Below are 23479 nucleotides of genomic sequence, written 5' to 3'. Positions count from 1 at the left end.
GAACTGCCTCCAAGATCTTTATTAAATGTTAACTGCCAGTTCTGAATTCAGTGTTGTGTAGGCGTGATCTAACTTACTCACTTTGCATCTTATCTGCCTCTCTGCCTGTTAGTCTGTTTTGAGAGTCCTCCTTGGATTCCTCAGTTTCACTATGACATTTGGTTATTCAAAAGAGCTTAATGTCATCTGCTTGATTGGAGAAGAGTATGTAGTGGAATCTCCTTCCCATTGCTTAAGACTGATAGAACTGGTTCCAACACTGATCCCTGAAGGATTCCAAAGTGAACTTTTATCTGTATTTAATCACCTTTCAGTCTGTAAAAGGATATTTTCCCCAGTTGTCTGGTAACTTAACTATTTCTGTCTTTTTACATGAAATGTTGCAAAAAACTTTAAAATATATTAGGTGATCTGAATCCCCTCTATCCACCTGTTGAAAGTCTTTGAAGATGTTGATAATCAGGTTAATGAGAGGGATTTTTCAGTAGCAATTCTTTCCCAGTATGCCTTATCCATTTACTTTATAGACTCTACTATCTTACCAAGGATAAAAGTTAATTTCACTAGACCAGTTTGAAGAATTTTTTACAATGCTCCTTTTGTACTTGGAAATTAGAAAACTTGGTAGTCTGTGAGTACAGCAGCTCTTTTGGATGCACTGTCCAGATCTTGCATATCCACCTATCAGATATGAAATTGAAATGGGAATTAATGTTTTTGAGAAACTGCCATTTAACAGGGCTGTCTATACAGAGATTTATTTGTTTTATTTCAGTTAAATTGTTTGATGTAGTAGTCGTATACACATGTTGTAGTGGTCTGGTTGCATTTAGGTTCTTAGACTTGCTATAAATCACCTTTTTTTTGTGTATATGTAATGAAATATTAACTTAGGCCTGAAAAGATGTAGGTGGTGTTTTTGTACAGCATTTGTGCACTTAGACTCATTCTACTGTAAATAAACAAGTTTTCAGAAGTAAATCATAGAATCATAGAATGATGCTGTACTTCTTATAGGCAACAATTGTATTGATACTGCTGGCTGTGATTCGGGGTGTGAGTGTGTGGGATTATGTAGGAATAGCCGGTCTTTTTGGATACTGAGCTGTATATGACTAGGAGTCACAAAGCACGTTAATCTGAGTATTGAGGGGAGGGAATACTTTGGAAGTGAATTCATAACCAGGAAATAAGACACCTTGTGGGGAAAAAGTCTTTTCTATATTGGTTTTGAACTGCACTGTACCTGCAGATTGATTCAAGAAGAGTTGATAAATAGTCTTCAGCAGCCCTTGGTGACTGACTTTCTCCTATACCTTCCAAGACTACTCTCCAGCATCCATACCAATGATGCTTGGCTGTTGGTGTTGACCTGATACTTATTTGAACTATTTGTGAGCCATATTGCAGTGCAAACTACAAGTTGACCATACATGTATGAAGAAGTCCTAGTGATATGCCAACGTTAAAAATTTTAAAAAGCCAAATCTATCAAGGAAATAACATGTTTCTTTTTTCCCTACTCAGTTAAGTGCTTCAAGTGAGCTTTTTCAATCTTTGTGGCATGGAGCCATTAGACTCTGTGAATCAGAATGCTTTGTCTGATGGTTTGGAGGAGAGACATTATTTCTTCCTCTTTCTATTGCTTGATTTTCTGCCAGAACTTTGAAGAAAAATTTCATCACATTGTCCTTAATATTATTTTCAATGTCCTATCTAGAACCAGGATCAGAGAGTCCTATGGAAGATGCAGCTTCAACAGATCGGTTGCGTTTTGATGGATTTGATATATGTCGATTGTTGAAACATGGTGCATCTCTTCTTGGATCTGCTGGTGCAGAATTTGAAGTCCAAGATGATAAATCAGGTATACCTTTGTATTGCAGACAAGAAAACGTAATGATTTCAAAGTTTGTTGTGGCAATTTTATCACAAAGAATCACAAGAATGGTAGAAGTTGGAAGGGACCTCTAAAGATCATCTAGTCTGCCACCGCTGCTCAAGCAGATCGACCTAGATCAGGTCATGCAGGAACATGTCCAGATGGGTTTTGAAAACCTCAAGAGAAGGAGACTCCACACCCTCCCTGGACGGCCTGTGTCAGGGCTCCCTCACCTGAACAGTGAAGAATTTTTTCCTTACATTTAAGTGGAACTTCTTGTGTTCCAGCTTTTGTCCATTACCCTTTGTCCTATCACCAGACACTACAGAAAAAAGTTTCACCCAATCCTCTTGACATACACCTTTTAAATACTTGTAAGTGTTAATGAGATTCCCATTATGAGTTCCCATCCATGTCATTATGAGTCATGGTGAGTTTAGTCATCCCTGGTTTCTCAGAATGCTTAGAAATAATGAAATAAGATATTCCCCAACATAAATGGTTTGTATTATCTTTCTCAAGTGAAACAGATTTTTTTCAGGTGTGTATTGTTTGATTTGTTTATTGCTCAGAATTAGTATGTGTACAGAGGGTAAGAGGAGAGTGGAAGCCTGAGAGAAGAAGGAGAAAGAGCTGTTAAAAACTTTTGTAGATTTTCTGTAGATGTTTTTAAGATTTGCAGGAACTATCGCCACTTGCTCTTCATTAAAACAGTGGTACCAAATATAATATGTGGCTTATTTGAAAGCTTGATGGTCTCAAGAATAGAAATATTGCATGAAAAACACTGTGATAAAAACTGTCAAAGTTGAAAGGTCAAATATCAGTGCCTGTGTGACATCTTTTGTTTTCAGACTACTTGTCTGATACCTTTCTGCAACTTTGCAGCTGAAAGTGTTTGTGTCAGTGTAATGGCATTGAACTGTTTCATGCTAAGATATTTTTTTGCTACTGCTGTTCTTTCCTGCTCTAATTCTAGTCATGGAATAATTACAAATGAAATGGTACTGTAGATAAGAATCTGCTCTGACTGCATAGCCCTGATACGCTTGTTCCCTGCATGTGATCGGTTCTGCGACATGTACACAGATCACTCCTTGGCAAGGAACAGGATCTATGGCTGTTGACCCTTAAGCAGTATCCCGTCTGTTAAGCCTGCCTGCTATTTTATTGCTTATTTCGTATGCTAGATTAAGAAGGTGTTGTGCAAGTTTAATTTCTTCTAATGAAACCTTACCTGTTCAGAAATCAAACAGATAGAATTCTGACAGCTGTACAAGTTTTGGGTTACTTGGAGAGTTTTTTCTACTCAGGCACTAAAATCTATTTTAAACATCAATATCAGGTGCTTCCACAGTCTAGGTGTTCAGTAATGAAAGTATTGAAGTTTCACAACATTTTTGAGAGTGCTTCTGTTAACTTTGTAAATGAGTCATGCTTGGCACATGAAGTTTAAGAATAAGATTAAGACTCCAGCACCCTAGAAAAATCATGCTTATGCTTCAATCTGTATTACCATCAGGAGTTAGTTTGTAAGGAAAGGAGACACCTGGGTCAAATGTGTTTTACAAGGAGGAACACTTCTGGAGAAAAGAGGTTTGTATTCAAGCTAGCTTAATACAGGATATTGGATTGAATGCCATTTGAGAGGGTTTATTGATGGTCATTGTTTTTTAGGTTTGTATTTCGTAATAGAAGATTAAGTTTAGAAGGAAAAGAAACCTTCTTTAAAAAAACAAAACAAAGTGAACCCCAAAAACCCAGATTACCAAAATCAATAGGTGTCACAAGTATGAACGTGCTCAGTAAAAAGAGGGACATTTCTTTCATCAGTTGCTGGGTTGGTTTTTTTTTCTTTGGTGATTTACTGCTTTCAAAGTGCACTTTCCTGAAAATTTTTGAAAACTTCTGTAGACCAATTGCAATTTAATGAACTTTGAGGGTGCTATTTTCTGGCTTAAAAATTGATCCCAGTTTAAGTACTAGTATAGCTTCAGCAGCAGAAGCAGCCTTCTTTGGTATCAGTGTGATTTGGTTTAAAAGATTGTACTGAAGTATTAGCCAAGTATAATTTAATTCTGTGACATTTAGCTTTATTTCATTAAGCAAATCTGTGACACATCTTCCTTTTTTTTTAAAGGTGAAATTGATCCTAAAGAGAGGATAGCACGACAGAGGAAACTGTTACAAAAGAAACTTGGCTTAGATATGGGTGCTGCAATTGGGATGAATACTGAAGATCTGTTCAATGATGAAGACCTGGACTATTCTCCTTCTTCGATTTCGCTAGTAAACAAACAACCTGTAGGTAAAACCGAGGGCTGTTTGACTGCTAGGAATAGTACAGTGGATTTGCTTTATTTGTGCTTCCGCAGTTACGATCTTGATATATTAGGTACAGTGATCAATGCCTAGAGTGGGATGGCTTGGCTTCCTGAATTCTTATGCCCCTTAGTTTAGTTGCATATGGTATTATTTGATGTTGGACTGCTTCTCTCTGAGTTTGGAATGGAGGGTTGTGAAAGTTCAGAGCAATATGAGTTGGAGAATGTTTCAGGACCTTCATTGTAAGAATTGACAATGAATGACTTCTCTTTCAGACTCTTCAGGCTGCTGAGTTAATTGACTCAGAATTCCGAGCTGGTATGAGCAGTAGACAAAAGAATAAAGCCAAAAGAATGGCTAAGCTGTTTGCAAAACAAAGATCCAGAGATGCAGTGGAAGCTAATGAGAAGAGGTATAATAATAGTGAACTTGTTTGCTTTTGTTTCAGTTAAGTTGGGACTATGATTTGATTTATCTGTTGAAAAACTTACTATAGTCTTTGCATGTCACCTTCTATGTGCTAATTGTGCTGATGGTAAAAAGCTTGTGTACCATACTTAGTGGAGGTAGAGCTTCACTAAGGACTTAGCTTCAGAGGGATCTGGAAGTAATGGGATACTATAGTTAAAATTTGTTATTGCTTCCTGTTACGAAATATGGCTCAAGAATAGTGCATGAGGTGGAGGATTTAAGAAGATAATAAAATTTAACTTTCTGATGCATGCTGTGTTCCTCACTGCAGTGTCTAGTGACATATTGTATCTACTGTGTTTATAAGAAGCAGTAAACAAAATTCTTTCATTGATTCTTATTTAAGAATTTCTATATTTCTTTGAAAAGACTGAGAAAGATTGCCAATTTAGGACAGCATTCTGCTGTCTCCTCACTGAATTTCTTTACAGGCAGACTTGCCTGTTTTGTATATTTGTGTTAAACCTCTTTGTTTAGTATTCTTGATACACTTCATTGTATTTGAAGACTTGAGTTGTAGAAAGTAGTTACTTCCCATAAAGCATACTTTCAGTTCATAAACTTGTATATATACCTTTTTAGCAATGATAGCACTGATGGGGAACCAGAAGAAAAGAGAAGAAAAGTTGCAAATGTTGTTATCAACCAGCCTGCTACAGACTCAAAAACATTGATAGAAAATGCTCCCGAAGAGGTATGATGTGGTGTTGTACTGTTAGCAGGAGTGACCTGAACTAGGTGGACCTGCTTTGGCAGGGGGAGTTGGACTAGATGGTCACCCACTTGGTGGCCAGTCATGAGTGGTGTCCCCCAGGGCTCAGTACTGGAGCCACTCTTAACATCTTTATTAATGATTTGGATGAGGGGACAGAGTGCACCCTTAGTATGTTTGCAGGTGACACCAGGCTGGGTGGAAGTGTTGATCTGCTTGAGGGTAGGGAAGCTTTACAGAGAGATCAAGGTAGGCTGGATGGCTAGGTGAAGGCCAATGCCATGAGTTTCAGTAGTGCTGGGTCCTGCACTTGGGTCACAAGAACCCCCAGCAACGCAAGAGGCCTGGGGAGGAGTGACTGGAAAGCTACCAGGCAGAGAGGGACCTGGGAGTGTTGACAGACAGTGGCTGAACATGAGCCAGCAGTGTGCCCAGGGGCTGCCGAGGGAGGTGCTGGAGTCACTGTCCCTGGAGGTATTTAAGACATGGGTGGACGTTGCACTTAGGGAAATGGTCTAGTGGTTGATAGGGCTGGGACAAAGGCCAGGCTCGATCTTAAAGGTCTCTTCCAGCTGAAATGATTCTATGATCTCTAAAGGTCCCTTCCAACCCCTGCCATTCTTTGATTCTATGATCAGTCAGGTTTTTAGCAAAGTAATGTAAAACAGAACACCTTTATGCTCACAAATTCTTAGGCATTTTAGCATTAAGAGAGGTGAAATACAGAATGCCATTGCCAGCTTGCTTTTATGTGTAATGAAGTACATTAGCTTGAAAATGTATATAGCATTGAGGAAAAAATGCATTTAGTCCATTTGGTAGCGGTTTGTGATCCAGTGTACCTGAGTGGGTGGATTACAGCTGTCAGACCTGAGTATTATACTGTAAAACAGTGATGAACACTTAGCTACAAGGATTCTACTGAACCATGAATAATTTGATCTAAACGATCATGTACATTTTATATAATCTTTGCCTTACTTTAATTAGGCTTAATTTAGAATTAAGTTCTGTCTTTAGTAGTTGAAGACTGAAACAACTACTTTAGTCTTGAAAAAACATTTGTTTGTTTCAATGGACTGAAAAGCTGCAATACTAGAATACAAAAGGTACATAGAAGTTCACTTGAGGAGACTTTATCTTGAGTAGTCTGTATTCTACAGAACAAGATTTTTTTCAGACATAGCTTAGTAATTCTTCTTTGCAAAATGATGATTGGAAAATGAAATTGAGAGATTAATGGTAGCTGCAGTCTGAGTAACTGCTCATTGCTAGCCTTTAAAATGCCTTGTGTTACTGATGGTGTGAACTTACTAATGTTAGTAGTATTATTTCTTTTCCACAGCCACATCAATTTCCTTGCAGGAAACTTTGGCATAATGAGTATGTCTCTGACTTTCAAAAATATGGAACATGTTTTCAACTGGGTGATACTCATTACCGAATTAATTGACCCAATTTGATCAAGTAGTGTAATTTCAATCCGAGTCTTGCCCATTATGACAAAGTTTATAAATGTAAAGAACCACCAGGGAGGATGATAAACTCTGCTTAAATTTCTGCCTTAGTATGGTTCCTAAAGGGAGGCTGAATTCCAGAACATGAAAGTTAATTGGCATAGAGAAAAGGTTATCCTACTAACAGACAAACTCCATAAGCTTTTTAAAAGATCCAGTGCCAGTCAGCAAAGTTTCTGAAGTACGGAAGATCATTTGTTTGAGGGGGTTTTTTTCAGTTCTGTCCAGTTACAATGAAAAATACTTTTGGGAGATCTCTATTATCTTCAGGTATTTAAGTGGTGTACAAGATAAGCATTTGCCTAATCCTTCTGTCTTTTAATGTTTTAATTTTTTATGAATTTAGGCAAATGAATGGCCTCTGGAAAGCTTTTGTGAAGAGGTGTGCAATGATCTCTTTAACCCTTCTTGGGAGGTAAGACATATGTGCAGTATCTCAGGTGTATAGATTCAAAAAAGGCTTCAAGAGAGGCACAGGAATTGCATGTGTGGATCTCAAATTATATCAAATATGAATACAGATTATATAGCCACGACAAATCTAATTTAAATGAAATGTAACAGATATGTGGTGTATACTGTGTGTAGAGTGGGAAGGATATGGAAAACAATGATTGTAAGTGAGAATTCTGGAAGTATTGGAATTCAAGCAAAATAAAAGCATCTGAATCTATGGTAAAAAAGATAAAGCAATTAAAACAGACTTACATTCACCAAGACTTTGAAGAAAATGGTACAAGTCTGTTGCTGACAAGTGGTATATTTGTCTAGTGCTAAGCTAGGAGAAAACTGGAGGACGAATCCCTCCTTCGGTGTTGGGGGAGTGGGCTACAAATAGTCAGTTGTTCTCCTCATTTATAAAAAAGGAGCTTGTAACTTTTTTAGAATGATAGTAAATACCAGCTACAAGAACTACATATTTACTTGCCTAGATAACTTATTTTCAAAAAAAAAAAAGAGTTAAAACCTGTTCTGCTTACCCTTTTCTCAGTCCTTATACTATTTTCCACAGACTTTCATATTAGTTCCAAGCAAAAATATGAAGTAGTTGAACATGGACTGTCTTCCTTGAGCAGAAGATGGAAGTAACTGTTGTCAATCAACTTTTTTTTTTTCATTGAAAGATTAAATGTTATCACTAACTACAACATGCTTAAATGTATCTAGCACAGTTTCAAAGATAGCAAGTTGACTGCCCATACTGACCTCAAACTTGGAAACACAAAGATAAATTATATGTAGCCAGCACAAGTATTTTGGATCCAGAAAAAGGGTAACTGCATTTCTGTGGTGCTTTAGTGTATCTGAGGTAATAAATTTCACCTTATTTGAAAGCAAGCTGTTTGCAGTTGAAGCCAAAGTCCACTTGTCTTCTGGAATGCACACCTTCTCATAGCTTTCTTAGTACCTTTGATATAGGGTGCACACATCTTAATTAAGGAAGTAGATCGATATGGAATCATTATTACATTATGTTCTAGCTGAAAAACAGGTTAAACTACCTCAAATATATGTTTACAAGATTGCCCTCTGGCATCTTCTTGCAATGTCTAGAGACAACCTGGATGACTGACTAGTTAAGATTGCTTGCCTGCCTTTTAGGGTCAGGCAAGGTGAGTCCTACTAATGGCATTTCGTTTATACATTTTTCTGTCTGCTGTTGTCGTGTGTTTGCAGAAGCTGAGAAGTTAACTAGCAAAGTCTTCCTCTTTGAGCTAGTTTTTACAAACTCATAAGCAATCTTGGACCAAATAAATGATTGGTATATTGTGATTCTAGGACTAGATTTTTTTTTTATTGCCTTACCTTATGGCTTTTACCAACCAGTGGCTACTGAACTGTGCATAAGAGACGGGTATCCTTGCCTTGTCATCTTAAATATTCAGATTAAGGTAGGACCTGCCAGCTACTCAGTTCTAGTTTTTACTATCATTAAGTGAAATAAAAACTTTCTGCTAGCAACAAGCATGTATACCAAATGCCCTTTAAAAAGAATAAGTGTTGCTCTAACTGATATAAAGGCCTCTTAGTGAAAACCTGTTTCAAAATTTTTCTTTTGTTAACTTTCAATGTATCTATTGAATGGGCTTTTCTTGATAAGACAATTTCTAGTCTGGTGATGTATCAAAAATACCAAAAACAGATGTGTCTGTAGTACATCTTTCTACTGATCTTTCTGTCCTTTACAGAACTCATAGTGTATTCCACTGATAATGTTTGTTGGGAGCATAGCAGTGGTTAAAATCTGCTTTCCCATATCACTTGTTCACTAATTTTTTTTTTTTTTAGTATTTAGCCAAGTGAGGCAGGTTAGTAAGCTATTCAGAACAGTAATTCTCAGAAATGTGTTTTGCAGATCTCAACATATTCATCAGTGGAGATCCAAACTGTGTTTTATAAATATAAAGAGTTATAGAGAAATATAAGGAGAAATATGAAGTTCTCAAGAGACAAAAACAATATTGCTTTTCAGCTTATAAACTTCATGAAAACAGTAATACCTTCTAGTTGCTCTTTCTCTGAAAACTAGTGTCTTTCAACAGAGTGAGGTACAACTAAATGAAAACTGGTTTTGTTGGCTACATTACTGCAAACATGATAAATATCTTCTGTTAGAAATCAGGAGCAATTCTGGTCAATACTTAAACAGGTTGCTTTTGGAAAGAACAGTATTTAAGTGTATGATTTGATCTAATGAAGTCCTGCTCTTTTGCACAAGACTAAAAATAACTAACTCTGCAGCACTTCAAACTTTAAGAATAAAGTAGTATTGTTTCAGCTGCCCAGTGTAGTTTTTATCCTCTGATCCTAAATAATTAAAAACCTATTTTTGTTTCACTGTTTTAGGTTCGACATGGTGCTGGCACTGGACTGAGAGAGATACTTAAAGCTCATGGTAAAAGTGGTGGTAAAATGGGAGACAGCTCCTTAGAAGAGGTACATTTCCAGTCATGTAGACTTAACACATTACTTAAGAAGTCAATTTTCTAAACTTGATTTAAAATACTTAAGCTTTGCAGGAGGTGGGTGATATGGGGAGAATGAACCATGATATTTGTCTGCTCAAAATACTCTTCGTGAAGTCACTGTATGCATTGATGAAATGTTGATATTTTTTTAAGTCCTGTGCAAAAAAAGCTACTACTGTGTTAATGGCTACTTATATGTAGACTCTGCAGTAAAGTTATTTAACACTGGCTTTCATACTAGAAAATAGTATTTTCAGGTCACAGTATGTGCTGAAATAGAATTGAGAGGTTGATGATGTAACTCTAGAAAGTGTCTTAGACCATCTCATTCTATTCACTTAAATAGTAAGGTGGCTCTTATTGATCTGCTTTCTTTATTATGAGGAAAAAGTATTTAAAAAGTCTATTTAAAAGACAAACACTTTTAAAAAATATCCTGATAGTAATAACTTGTTTACTAACAGTGAATCTCATGCAGATTCATAGTAACTTGCCTGCTATAAAAAGCAGCTGAGAGATCTTGTGGTTTAGAGAGCACTGAAGAATGAGGAGATACGTTTATCAAATATAGAGAGTGTGCTGAATTAGCTTGATATTATGTATGGAAAGGCAAAACCCATCTTGCCTTGCTTCCATGTGGAGTAGGGTTGTAATAATACACAGTGCAGTGCTAAGGTACTTTTAAATGGTTTCTATTTAAGTCACTGTTTAGGAAAGAGTGTATGTACTCCAGGCTGGCTTCAAAGGCTGCTGTACATGCTGTATGCAGGCTGTGATTCTTTCACATATATGGGAATATAAAATCCATAAAATTATAAAAGTTCTGTTCATTAAAATGGCAGTTTTCAAGGGAAGTGGTGGTAAAGTAGGGAAACAATGGAGATGGGAAAGATGATGCCTGTGCTTTTTGGGGCTTCTGCTCTGAGATTGAGTTACAGAGCTATTGGGCCTCTAATTAACAGAAGCCAGAGCTTCTAGATGAGCTTGGTCTAGAATCTGAAGGAAACTTGGCTGGAAAGTACTGCTTCATAGTTGATGTTTATTTGTAAGTATTCTTCAAAAGATATATTATTTGCCTAGGGTGTGCTGATATTAATCAGTATAAATTATCTGAGTGCCCTTATCTTTGTGTACTGTGTAGGGACAATTATCTGTCTGCTTTAGAAAGTGCTCTCTGGCCTTTTGATAAATGTAGTATGTGGTAGATTTTTCTGAAATACATTGTGATCTATATAAATAAACCAAGTGAGCTGACTATTTTGCCTTGACTGTCTGTGCAAGATGGCTATATTCAGTCAATTTAAACATATGTTGTCATATATTTATATACATTTTGGCTAAAGCAAGGATATCTGAAGTCCTTTATGAATATAGTCAAGGTGTTCATTTTTTTTTGTTTTTTACAGATGATTCAGCAGCATCAGGAGTGGCTAGAAGACTTGGTTATTAGACTTCTTTGTGTATTTGCATTAGACAGATTTGGAGATTTTGTTTCAGATGAAGTAAGTTTTGTCCCTGAGAGAACAAGTGGATCAGCAGGATTCTGCAGATGCTGCAGCAGATTTGTTTTGCACAGTGCTATTGCATGTGCCTGTTGTAATTGCTCAGATATCCTTAGTACCAAGTAGCCAATACATAAATTTCATCTTGTTTGTATAGTAGTTTTGATCATCTGCCTTGTATTGACTTCTTTCAAGTCAAATTTCATACAGAAATACTTGTCTTTATCATTTATTTTATCCTAGGTTGTAGCACCAGTACGTGAGACTTGTGCTCAAACCTTGGGAGTAGTATTGAAACACATGAATGAGACTGGAGTTCATAAAACTGTGGATGTTCTCCTGAAACTGCTCACACAGCAACAGTGGGAAGTAAGACATGGTGGTCTCCTAGGAATAAAGTACGCTTTGGCAGTACGTCAGGTAATAACCTTCATGACAAATTTCAGAGAGCTTTGGAACAAACAACTATGCTTGTAGTGGAGGATGTGACTGAACAATAGGTAGGTAGAGTAAGGCATGTTGACTTACATTACAGCCTCCTGTGGGTTATAAAATGAGTGACTGTAGTTTTATATTCAGGCTGCAGAAATCTGCAGATATGTAGCAGAGTTGTACTGTTGTAACTTAAACCACTTGCACAAAACATTGTAAAGAGACTATGCTTGCCTAGTTTTGATTATACTTTCACAGGTGAGGATAATAAGAGCTGGGTGCTACAAGAGTTTTAGTGAAATCGTGGAATTATTCTGCAAACATTGAGCTCTGTTTACACTGAAACTGATCTGAGTTACGGTTTGTTCAAATCTATAATATAGGCTTTACTTGAATTGTAACTTAGAACATTTACATCGTAGTCTTGGAAATTTAGCTTCTGTTTTATATAACAAACAGTTCACACACTCAGCGTACTTCTTCCTTGTTTGGGACACTATGTGCTTTCTAAGTTGAAAAATACATTTTATCTTTTTGGCAGGACATGATTGACACTTTATTGCCTAAAGTGTTGCCTGCAATAATTGAAGGTCTCCAGGATTTGGATGATGATGTCAGAGCTGTTGCTGCAGCGTCTTTAGTACCAGTAGTGGAAAGTCTCGTCCAGCTTCAGTCTCATAAGGTAACTGAATTGTTTTCTGTCAATTCTGATTGAAAAGTTCACTTCTGAGTGGAAAAAAAATAGTTACAGTCAGCACTTCGATTTTTCTCTTATACAGTAAACTCTCCTGCTTATTTGTTTATGTAGGTGCCTTTTATTCTTAATACCTTGTGGGATGCACTTTTGGAGTTGGATGACTTGACAGCTTCCACAAACAGTATCATGATCCTCCTTTCTTCCCTTCTGACTTATCCTCAGGTTCGCAAATGCAGGTAACTTTTTAATTATCATCGATTCAGTATCACAGATGTGCCTGTCCAGTTGTTTTGCAGTTGGAATAATCAAAATTGCTTTGAAATCATATGCTTGATTTAAATCGGTATTTTAGTTTTACTCTTTTCCTTAAAGCTGAGGATAGGACACTGCTGCTATTGTCACTACATTAGTAACAGACAACAAAATAATTTAAAAGATGCTAGACATAGTTTATATGTGATGATTCATCTTGGATATTCTAGTAAAGGACCATATGGTGGTCCTGGCCACAGGCTACTTGTTTAACTGTGCTATTAGAGTAGGGCAGAAAAAAACTACGAACTTGAAAATTCACATCAGTAGCACAACCAGTAATTTTGTGACAGGTTAAAGACAATGTCTAGTTCCTCTCTGTTTGGCACTGTCAAATTAAAGGAGTTGCATGGTAGTATGTTAACATTTTTCATAATACACATAGTGAACTCTAAGCATCTGTGCTTAAGGTGGATATTTTATGCATCTTATCCTATCCAAAACCAAAATTAAGAATGAAGTTTTGTCACTTATGTCACTTAATTCAGTACTGCTAGCATCAGCTGATGTGCAAGTTCATGCACAAAAGATCCAGGCTTGTTTTAAATTATTCCAGAAGTCATAAATGCTTATGAATAAGGTCAAAACAGGAAAAACTCTTTTTTTTAATAAATAGTTGAACAAAGCCCAAAGTATAATCTGGGAAACAACACAATAGTAATATGTGGTTGAGTTGACTAGTTCTTTATACCACTAAAAAGAAAAATCCAGTGTTTCCATAAGAAGAGTTATTGATTCAAACTAAAATGGCACTGACTCAGCATTCAAAGTGTTTAAGCTGTAGTAACTTGATCCTTCGTTTGAAATCACCAATCATATTCAATAATACTTCTCTTTTTTTTAAAAAAAAGCTTTATTTTGTGTAAGACTTTATAACTGAGAATAAACAAAATTAACTTACCTTCTGTTTGGTTTTTTTAATCCCTGTCACTGCCTCTGCATCTCTAGTATTCAGCAATCACTCACAGTTTTGGTCCCACGTGTGTGGCCCTTCTTGCATCATACTATATCTTCTGTGCGAAAAGCAGCACTGGAAACATTATTCACCCTGCTGTCTACACAAGATCAGGTAAGAATTAGTTATTAGTGGCTTACTATGATATATATGTGTATATATGATATACTAGAAACTAGAATTGATTGTGTAATACCTTTGTTTCAGAGCTCTTCAACATGGTTGACTCCAATTCTGCAAGACATGTTGAGGCATATATTTCAATTTTGTATCTTAGAAAGCAACCAAGAAATTCTGGATCTTATTCACAAGGTATTTGCGTGACTTGTACTCTGGATATATAGTGCTTGTGTATCCTGCTCTTTCATATCCTCTGCACTTTTATGCAGATGAGAGCAGTGTGTTCATGTTTTGTAGTTAGCCTATGTGATGCATTATTATAGAGTGAAGGAGAATGGAATGGTTTGTACACTTTATCTTACACAGACCACATAGAAACTTGTCATGATTTCCTTTATGTTTCTTTCCTCAGGTATGGCTGGAACTGTTAAACAAGGCATCTGTGCAGTATGTGGTTGCAGCTGCTTGCCCATGGATGGGAGCCTGGCTCTGCTTAATGATGCAGCCGTCTCATTTGCCCATTGACCTAAACATGTTGCTGGAAGTAAAAACCAGATCAAAAGTAAGTGAGACATCACCTCACTAAGTGTTCTAGGGGAAGCAGTAAATTGATTAGCTGCATATAAAGACATGTTCTAAAGGTGTCAGAGGGGAGTGGTGATGCCTTTCTATAATTCTAAATGTCATCTATCTTACCTCAAGTCTGTACTGAAAAATAGTTCTTCCCAGGTTATCCATGAAAATTCAGCATGCTTGCTGTGAATACTTTATGAAGTCTTTATTTACATAGTTCCAATAACTATTGTGGTTCCAAACCTGACTCTTTAGGAGGACCGAGTTAAGTCAAAAAGCATTGTGTTATTTCTGAAAACATGAGGAAAGAGGTTTCCTATGTGGACTCAGTTCCTTCACTATAATGTTAGTTTCAGCTGTATGTTGAGTTTTATCTCATACATTTAATAGACCATAGAATACTACTGAAGTGATTTACAGTGATTAACTACTTTAAGAAGTCTGTTATCCAAGGAATGTTTTGGTTTAGTCCACCTTTTGCAGGGTATGATGGTTATTGGAAATGCTACAGAATGAATTCATCTTTTCTATTACAAACATATTTACTTTCAAACTCTCTCAACTTTTATTCCACAGGAGAAGGCAGGTGCTAAGCTGCGTCAAGGTCAAACCCAGAATAAGGAGGTGATTCAGGAATATATTGCTGGAGCAGACAGCATTGCAGAAGATCCAGCAACCAGGGATTATGTTGTCATGCGAGCTCGGATGATGGCAGCAAAGTCAGTTCACTGGAAATCTGAAAAGAAAAACCAAAACACCGAAAAGCAATTGATGTTTTCAGTTATACAGTGTTTTTGTCAAAGTTTAATTACGTAGACTTTTTTGGTATCTTGATTTTAAATCATTAATTGCAGAGGAATTGTAATATTGAAATGACCTTTCTTTCTTTTTGTCAGGTTGCTGGGAGCACTTTGTTGCTGCATTTGTGACCCAGGGGTAAATACTGCTACTCAAGAAATAAAGCCAGCAGAATCATTAGCTCAGCTACTGCTATTCCACTTGAATTCTAAATCTGCCTTGCAAAGGATTAGTGTTGTGTTAGTAATCTGTGAGTGGGCAGCCCTGCAAAAGGTAGGCTGTTTCTGCAGCAAAAATAAATTATGTCCTATCTTAGTTCACAGCTTGTCATCTTCTACTTAGATTGAAGTAAAACTTCAATTGATAAGCTAAAATGATGTTTATACATCTAAATACTAAAATCATGGTTGTTAGACAATGGAGGACTACTTTACTTGATAGCTAAGTGCCAACTATCAGACTATGAATCAGTAAATGTGTTCACATTTCTTCTACAACTAAGTCTTTTTCTCAAGAATTGTGTTATCTAAGGTCAATGCTTCCTTTTAACATGATTTCTCTGTACTCACTTGTCACTTCTGTTCTGGTGGTGGACTGAAGATTTTGTTTAGAATCTTTAATATTCTGGGTTACAAATGTTTATTATCTCTCGGGGAAACTAGATTTTTGCAGCTAGATTGCACTGTTAGTATCTAAAACCAAACAAAAAAAATTGTGATATTTCAGAAAGACAAATAATGTCCTCTGTTACAGGAGTGTAAAACTGTGGCTGTGTGTGTGCAACCTCGCTTACTTGGGGTCCTTTCTGAACACCTCTATTATGATGAAATTGCTGTACCTTTTACACGAATGCAGAATGAATGTAAGCAGCTCATCTCATTGTTAGCTGATGCACACATTGACATTGGGAACAGAGTAAACTGCAGTGTATTTACAATAGATCAAGCTAATGAGCTGGTAAGTAGAGGCATGCTTGCCTTCAAGTCTATTCTTGTCTTGAAATATCTTCAGTGTAATTATTACACAGTAACTTTCAGAAAAAATGTGGTGACTTTATACATCCTTTGACGCATGATATATAATAGATACCACTTCCCCTGTGATGTTTCCAGATTATGCCAAAAAGCAAGTAGAGTGCAAGGTAGATAGATAAAATTACAATCTTCTGATTCCATGTGTAAATTCACTAGTGAAATATAGACAGAAGGAAACAAACTAGACTGGAACTCCTTCAAATCACTGTTAAAAGATATGTAAAACTTTGTAAATTCTAGATCTTCTTTCTCTTGCCCCCCAAAGTGTGTGTGTGTGTTAGTGGGATTTTTTTTCCTGGTTGTTCAATTGCTTTGTCTTTTTATTAACCTGAAAACATTGAGTGTTAGATGTGCTAATAAAGGTAGCTCTTGACATGAACAGCTCTGTTAGCAAAAATAGATCTAATAATATTGGGGCAACAAATAAAAAGGTTCTTCCAGCCCTGATCTGTTCTCCTTCCTGTGTGAAACCGTGCCACATAATTTCCAGCCTCTCATATTGATACAGCATTTTCCCCTTGCTTATGTCACATGCCTGTATCTTGCTTAGAATATCTGGATACATCTGGCAGATACTGGACAATCTAAACTTGGACTAGTATGCAAACTCCAATTTCAGCTTTGGAAACCTGAATTTGGAAGTATTCATCAAATGCTAGATTTTTTTTTCCCATTGAGCTGGTGTTCAAGATTCCAGAAATTACATTTTGGAGTGTTTCCTGCTGTTTACTGGAAAAATGGATATGATGCTACCTGGTGAAGTGATTCATGTTCTGCCATGAAAACCATGGTTTTCAGACGATATCCTGTTGTTTACAGTAAATAGATTTGTAACTATCTTCTTTTTTTTATTAGGTTACTTCTGTTTTCAATGAAGTGACATCATCCTTTACTTTGAACCCTAAAATTCTACAACAGTTGGACAGTAAACGACAACAAGTCCAAATGACTGTTACAGAAACAAATCAAGAATGGCAAGTGTTGCATCTGCGAGTCCATACATTTGCTGCATGTGCAGTTGTGAACTTGCAGCAACTTCCAGAAAAACTAAATCCTGTTATAAAACCCTTAATGGAAGCTATCAAAAAAGAGGAGAATACACTTGTACAAAACTATGTGGCTTCATGTATAGCAAAGTTACTTCAACAGTGTACAACAAGATCTCCTTGTCCTAACTCAAAGATTATAAAAAATCTCTGCAACTCTCTCTGTGTGGATCCACATCTCACCCCCCTAGCAGCTTGTCCTGCACAGCCTCAGAGTAGCCATGAAAACTCAAAAGGTATGATGCTGAAGACTGCTGGGATTCTTAAAATATGTCCATGCTTGTCGTTGAACTGTTAAAATGAGTATTTGAGTGAGTTAAATTTGAGTATTGTGTTCAGTACTTTTAAAATGCCAGCACCTGAGTCTTCGTTTATTAGCCTGTTAGAAGAAAGTCTGGCTTGTATTACTTTCCATAGTCTAAAAGTAAGATAACAAAAGATGTGGAGAGTGTTCTAAAATGAAGGAATAGTCCTGTGCATGCTATGATCATGGATTTTCTTGAAATGACTCAGTCACTAAAAACATATGGATTGAATAAACAACACAATTAAGACCTTAATACTCTCAAAGATTCTAACCTTCTTTAAGGTTTGACCATTTTACCTTTTATTCTTTTCCTAGTGAGTGTAGTAGAATAACATTCATGTCTGAATAGAAAATTAAGCTCATTAGCATAAATAGAAACATCAAAAAATCCAAAGATACTGGTGGCATCTGGTGGTATGATAAAAATTTTTAATAGCTTAGAAAGGACACAACATAATTTTGTTTAAACTTTAGAACATAATGTGTTGTTCATGTAAAAAAATTGTACGAACTTTTTATATTCACATGAAGTTTTTTTAACCTACATTTCTTGCTGAGTAAAAGTTTGTAGTAGTTTGCACACTTATATTTTTATGCCAAGTCTGTAATGTGCTCTTTCCAGAGTAACCCTACTCAGTACTTAAGATTTTTCCGTCCTTGAGGGCATTGACATGTCTTTAAAGCATGCTAAGATCTGCAGGTAACATGCTGTCACTTCCACCTGTGTTTTAAAAACTGGAGTGTAAGTTCACAGAAATCACATAATGGTAGGAATTGCAAGGGACCTCTAAAGGTTATCTAGTCCAACCTCCTGCTAAAGGAGGTCCACCTAGATCAGGTCACACAGGAGTGTATCCAGGTGGGATTGAAAACCTCCGGAGAAGGAGACTCTACACCCTTCCTGGGCAGCCTGTGCCAGTACTCTTTCACTCTTACAGTAAAGTAGTTTTTCCTTATATTTAAGTTACCATTTGTTTTCTTTTCCTTTAGGGCCCAACTCTGACAAAGATGGGATGCATCATACAGTTACTAAGCACAGGGGAATAATTACATTATACAGACATCAGAAAGCTGCTTTTGCCATCACAAGTCGTCGAGGTCCTACTCCAAAAGCTCCAAAAGCCCCAATTGCAGATCTCCCCACTGGCAGTAGTGGAAGCATTCCTACAGAACTTGATGAGGTAAATTTCAAGAACTCATGTTTGCACCATGCAAATCCATCCCTCCTTCCATTCCTTTGAATTGGAAGTGGTGGAATCTTTCCTAGGATCTTTTCATGAGAGAGCTAAGTTGATATAAAATTTTGATGCAAGCAGCTGTCTTTGCTGTTGATACTTTAAATCTTCAAATGTGTCTTTAAGAAAATTAATAACTCCTGAAATAGTTGACGTGGTACAGAATACAAATATCTCAATGTTAAACCATGCAAATGGACTTCCACAAACTGTATCTTGTTCAACACGTTACTGTTGGTCATTCTAATGCTCAATGGGTGCTGTGAAACATTAAAAACAGTATTTGAAATGTGATTGGCTTTAGGATGGATGTGTGACTTTCACATTTGATAATATTTTTTTTGTTCATATAAAATTTCAACATGTTTTAATGAAATCCTAGGACTTAAATTAATGGTTTAGGACTGTGGTTTCTAAACAATGTTGTGGGGCTTACTCTTAATTGTTAAAGTGATCTTTCTTTTTTTAATTATTAATCAGTTCCTTTTCCTGAAGAAGATGGGAGTGAGAGAAAGGACTTAAATCAGTTACTGCTTTGGGGAAGTTGTACTAGTGTGTTGCCATTCTTAGTGTCTGTATATTGGCAATATCAGAGGTAGCGGAGCTGGAACTGGTTGGTAAACCTCTTGGTGAATTGGGTTTGTGTCAGTAAAAGTCAAAACCACAAACTTTATAGGATTAAAATTATTTGCTATACAAGATTTTAATTTTTTTTAACTGTATAAAGTAAATAACTTAGGAAAAAATTGACCAGCAAATGTCTTGTAGGTAGCTATAAACAGGGTCAGAACTGAATGCCTATGTAATAATGGGAGCTTCCTTAAAAATAGTTTTTTCTTAAATGTATCTGTCCTCACTTTGTTAAATTACTTAATTCTAGGCTCAGAAACCTTATCTTGTACAAAGAAGAGGAGCTGAATTTGCCTTATCTACTATAGCTAAACATTTTGGTGCTGAAATGGCAACAGGATTGCCACATCTCTGGGATGCTATGGTTGGTTCACTAAGGAACAACATTCACATAAATAATTTTGGTAATGACTCTTCTGATTTAAGCAGGGGGAGGGGCTGGTAGCCAGGGGGCTGTATAGCAATCCTAAGCTGAACACTTTTTCTGTTTAACAGACCGGAAGTCCTTACTGGAAAAAGGAGATGCTCCTGCCCAAGAGCTAGTAAATTCTTTGCAGGTTTTTGAAACAACAGCAGCTTCAATGGATACTCAGCTACATCCTCTGGTAATTAAGCAGTTTTTGCATGAAGCAGTTTAGTCTGTTCTTTGCCACTGTTGTAAATCTTCCCATAAGGCTTATTTTTAGATGGCTTTCTAATTTAGCACAAATGGTGTTTTTATTCACTTGCTAGCCTCCCTGTTTTCAAAGTCTTGTATCCTACTCTTGATGAACTGAAGATACAGCCTTCTGTCTTCAGCAGATAAGCTGTTAACCTTTAAAGCTGTTTTTCTCTGTTCTCTATAGGATGTTAAGTTCTGTATTTGTTTATGCAGGCTGCTTACAAAAGCAAACACCTACCTATAATTTCTGAGATGCCCAAACAAGATTGTGTCTAAAGTTTGAGTTATGGTAATATTTTTGCTGTTGTGTTAACATAGAATAACACAGAACTAAGATCCAGATTTCTAATTCCAGATTCCCTAAACCTGCAGAAAAGACTGATAATATGGTGCCTTCTCTTTGTTGCTAAAGTACAGATGAAAATGTTGTGCTGCATTATATGGCTGACTGAAATAGGTTGGTTTGTAAGAGATTGACATGTAGTTTGTGTGGCCAGAGCTGGGGGAGAAAGGGTAATAATAAAGCCAACATAGTTTACTGCCTGACTGTGGTGTAACAGACTAAAGGTTGGCAGAGAGGCTCCCTGACCAGGAAATGCAAAAATTATGGGAGACTTTGGTTTATCTCCAAGTACATTGGATTTGATTGATTCTTAAAATTTTCTTTTTACTCAGCACTCAGTGTAAAAGAATTAACGTTACATTCAGGATAGGAGTAGGTTCTGAACTGACTGTTTCTACGTAGGAGAGTGATCCTGGAGTTAGTATAGTTCTGTGAAAGGATCAGCTGAATGTAAAATAGTGGTTAAAAAAAAAAAAACAACACAACAGAAAGTTAAAGAAATGGAGCATGTTGTGCCTACACCTGAACATGGTCTTCAGTACTAGTCTATCTGCAGTACTATACTTCAGAATAAAAATAGTAGCACTGGAAGAAGGACATCTGGATGATAAAAATACACAAAAAGGCTCTCATGCAAAGAATAAGTAGGCCAGAACTCTGGGAGGAATGTGTTGGGAGAGGATGGATATAAGCAAGGGCTGTAGAATTGTGAGCAGATGGAGGAGATTGATATGGAACATATGGAAAAGTTTCTTAGCTATTTTAATAAGATACTGAAGTGAGTTTGAGTCAATTTAGCACATGCCATAGAAGGATTTTTGTAACATGTTTTTATATCTATACACGGTTTCTGTAGTTTGGTTTTGGAGTTGCTAATACTGCATATGGATTTCAAAAAAACCAAAAAATCATAGAGAGTCAGAAGGTGGTTCATCAAACCTAATATTAAAGGACTTCCACACTAGGAAAAATTTCCCCATCTGTTTAAGACCTGACATGAAAACATACTTGTGCTGATGAACAACACATACGTGCACACAAACCCCCTTGAAGATGTAGATATTTTTCTAGGTGTCTTTCTTGTCACACAGTTGTTATGAAACTCTTAACATGGATAATTCATCTGCCTAAACATATGTCATGAGCCTAGGCAAAGTTTGGTAGCTGGAAGGAATTCCTTAATCTGTGAATCTGTATTTAAGCAGTAGTTAATAAAAAGTTCAGAGTCATAATGCTGTATTTTTCCAGTGTGAAACACTTTCTACAGTTACAAGTGTTTCTGTAATGTTTTCACTGAAATACTAAGTATTTTGGTACTTTGAATTTAAATAATTTAATTAATACTTGTTCAAAGTTAATTGTCTTACTCTTCTTTTTCACTTCTAAATAATCAGATTTTGTGAAGAAGCCATTTAAAGCGTTCTTTGGAAGGCAACAGAGACTTAAAGATTGTTTACTTGAAAATAATTCAGTAATTCATTTAGAACTCAATTAACCCTTTTTTCCCTCTGTACTTTTCTATTCAGTTAATACAACATTTGCCTCATCTTTGTATGTGCCTTCAACATCCCAGCACTGCAGTGAGACACATGGCTGCTCGTTGTGTAGGTGTTATGAGCAAAATAGCAACCATGGAAACAATGAATATCTTTCTAGAGAAGGTTCTACCATGGTTGGGAGCAATAGATGACAACACCAAACAAGAAGGTGCAATTGAAGCACTTGCATGTATCCTTGCTTGAGTATTCAAAAATGCAGAAAGCTCTTTGCAGTTGTATAATTTTGGGGGAAAAAAGATGATTGCCTGAAAAAAAAGGGAGGAGGAATGCAATAAAATATTAAGCTGTTTTCCTCCTAGAGATAAGAAATTGAAGTTTTTATTTCCATTACCTTTAGCTACCCAGTGAAGATTTGGTGGAGATAATTCAATTTCTCAAACTATGGAATTCACTAGGCTAAATGTAACTGAGTAGATCAGACTTGCCCACACCTCCCTGCCATTTCTTTATTAGTAGAGATCTTGTTCATCCCAATGCAATGTATTAATGACTTTGTCCTATTGTGTGGCATCTGCCAGGGATATACTGATATCAGGCAATCCTGAACTGGTGAAAAATGTTTCCTTAATAACTGATCCAGGTGTAATGGAGCAGCTGGATGTTGGTATTGTTCCATACATTGTCCTTCTAGTGGTTCCAGTTTTGGGTAGAATGAGTGATCAGACGAACAGTGTACGTTTTATGGCCACTCAGTGCTTTGCAACACTAATTAGACTAATGCCTCTTGAGGTAAGCTTGAGTTGTAAGTATACCACCAAGCATATGAACTGTCCTGTATTCACTTTTTCACAGCAATGTCCAAGTTTCTGGCTTATTAAATTCAGAATAAGTAACTTTTTATAGATGTTGAGTCCATAACAGATAATTGAAAGTGAGTCCTTTATAATGTAAAATGAGTAAAATTGGACTCTGTTAGTAATTTTCTAAATTAAAATTTTTCTTTTAAGAAACTCACTTCAGCTGTGTACATGAAGCTTAAGTGTATATTCACTGATTCTTTTTTTTTTTTTTTGGTTTTTCATATAATGCTGCTTTTATTAGTTTTGGCTCAAGTCTTAGGAGTGACATGTGTGCTCTCCCTAGGTACATGTGATATTCTCACTGTAGTCAAGAGAAGTGTATAAAAAGCCAATCCTGATTTAAAAGGAAAAAAATGAAACAGCAGTAATAGAAATAGTGTGGAGATTAAGTACAGTTACTTATTTCTAGTTCTTAAAATAAAGCCTAACCCTAAAGCTTTGGGTGAAATGTTGAGTATTATGATCTAGTAGTGTTTAAACAATACAGATTTTTTTCAGTTACAATTTGCATACCTCAGACACTTTCTAATACTGTAGTTTGAGGATTGCGGAGCTCTTAATTACTTATTTTCACCACCAGATGGTAATAGAGGACAGTT

The 23479-nt window shown here is 36.4% G+C and overlaps 1 protein-coding gene across 1 annotated transcript in view; it reads left to right on the top strand.

Moving 5' to 3' along the window:
- The window catches only part of BTAF1 (B-TFIID TATA-box binding protein associated factor 1), a 44723-nt gene that overhangs the window by 11453 nt on the left and 9791 nt on the right, over positions 1 to 23479 (top strand). The window contains exons 4-25 of the mRNA XM_062000814.1: positions 1721 to 1867; positions 4023 to 4186; positions 4483 to 4619; positions 5261 to 5372; positions 7254 to 7322; positions 9755 to 9844; positions 11283 to 11378; positions 11622 to 11798; positions 12352 to 12492; positions 12619 to 12743; positions 13768 to 13888; positions 13982 to 14086; positions 14307 to 14456; positions 15044 to 15186; positions 15364 to 15538; positions 16019 to 16222; positions 17155 to 17581; positions 18643 to 18833; positions 19768 to 19921; positions 20013 to 20122; positions 22048 to 22249; positions 22661 to 22809. Of these exons, the coding sequence (XP_061856798.1) occupies positions 1721 to 1867; positions 4023 to 4186; positions 4483 to 4619; positions 5261 to 5372; positions 7254 to 7322; positions 9755 to 9844; positions 11283 to 11378; positions 11622 to 11798; positions 12352 to 12492; positions 12619 to 12743; positions 13768 to 13888; positions 13982 to 14086; positions 14307 to 14456; positions 15044 to 15186; positions 15364 to 15538; positions 16019 to 16222; positions 17155 to 17581; positions 18643 to 18833; positions 19768 to 19921; positions 20013 to 20122; positions 22048 to 22249; positions 22661 to 22809 (3389 nt within the window). The remainder of the gene's footprint in view (positions 1 to 1720; positions 1868 to 4022; positions 4187 to 4482; positions 4620 to 5260; positions 5373 to 7253; positions 7323 to 9754; positions 9845 to 11282; positions 11379 to 11621; positions 11799 to 12351; positions 12493 to 12618; positions 12744 to 13767; positions 13889 to 13981; positions 14087 to 14306; positions 14457 to 15043; positions 15187 to 15363; positions 15539 to 16018; positions 16223 to 17154; positions 17582 to 18642; positions 18834 to 19767; positions 19922 to 20012; positions 20123 to 22047; positions 22250 to 22660; positions 22810 to 23479) is intronic.

Source organism: Colius striatus, chromosome 8 (assembly GCF_028858725.1).
Source record: "Colius striatus isolate bColStr4 chromosome 8, bColStr4.1.hap1, whole genome shotgun sequence".
NCBI classification, from domain to species: Eukaryota; Metazoa; Chordata; class Aves; order Coliiformes; family Coliidae; genus Colius; species Colius striatus.
Note: the sequence above shows the minus strand (reverse complement) of the source record. Positions and strands in the feature narration are given on the sequence as shown.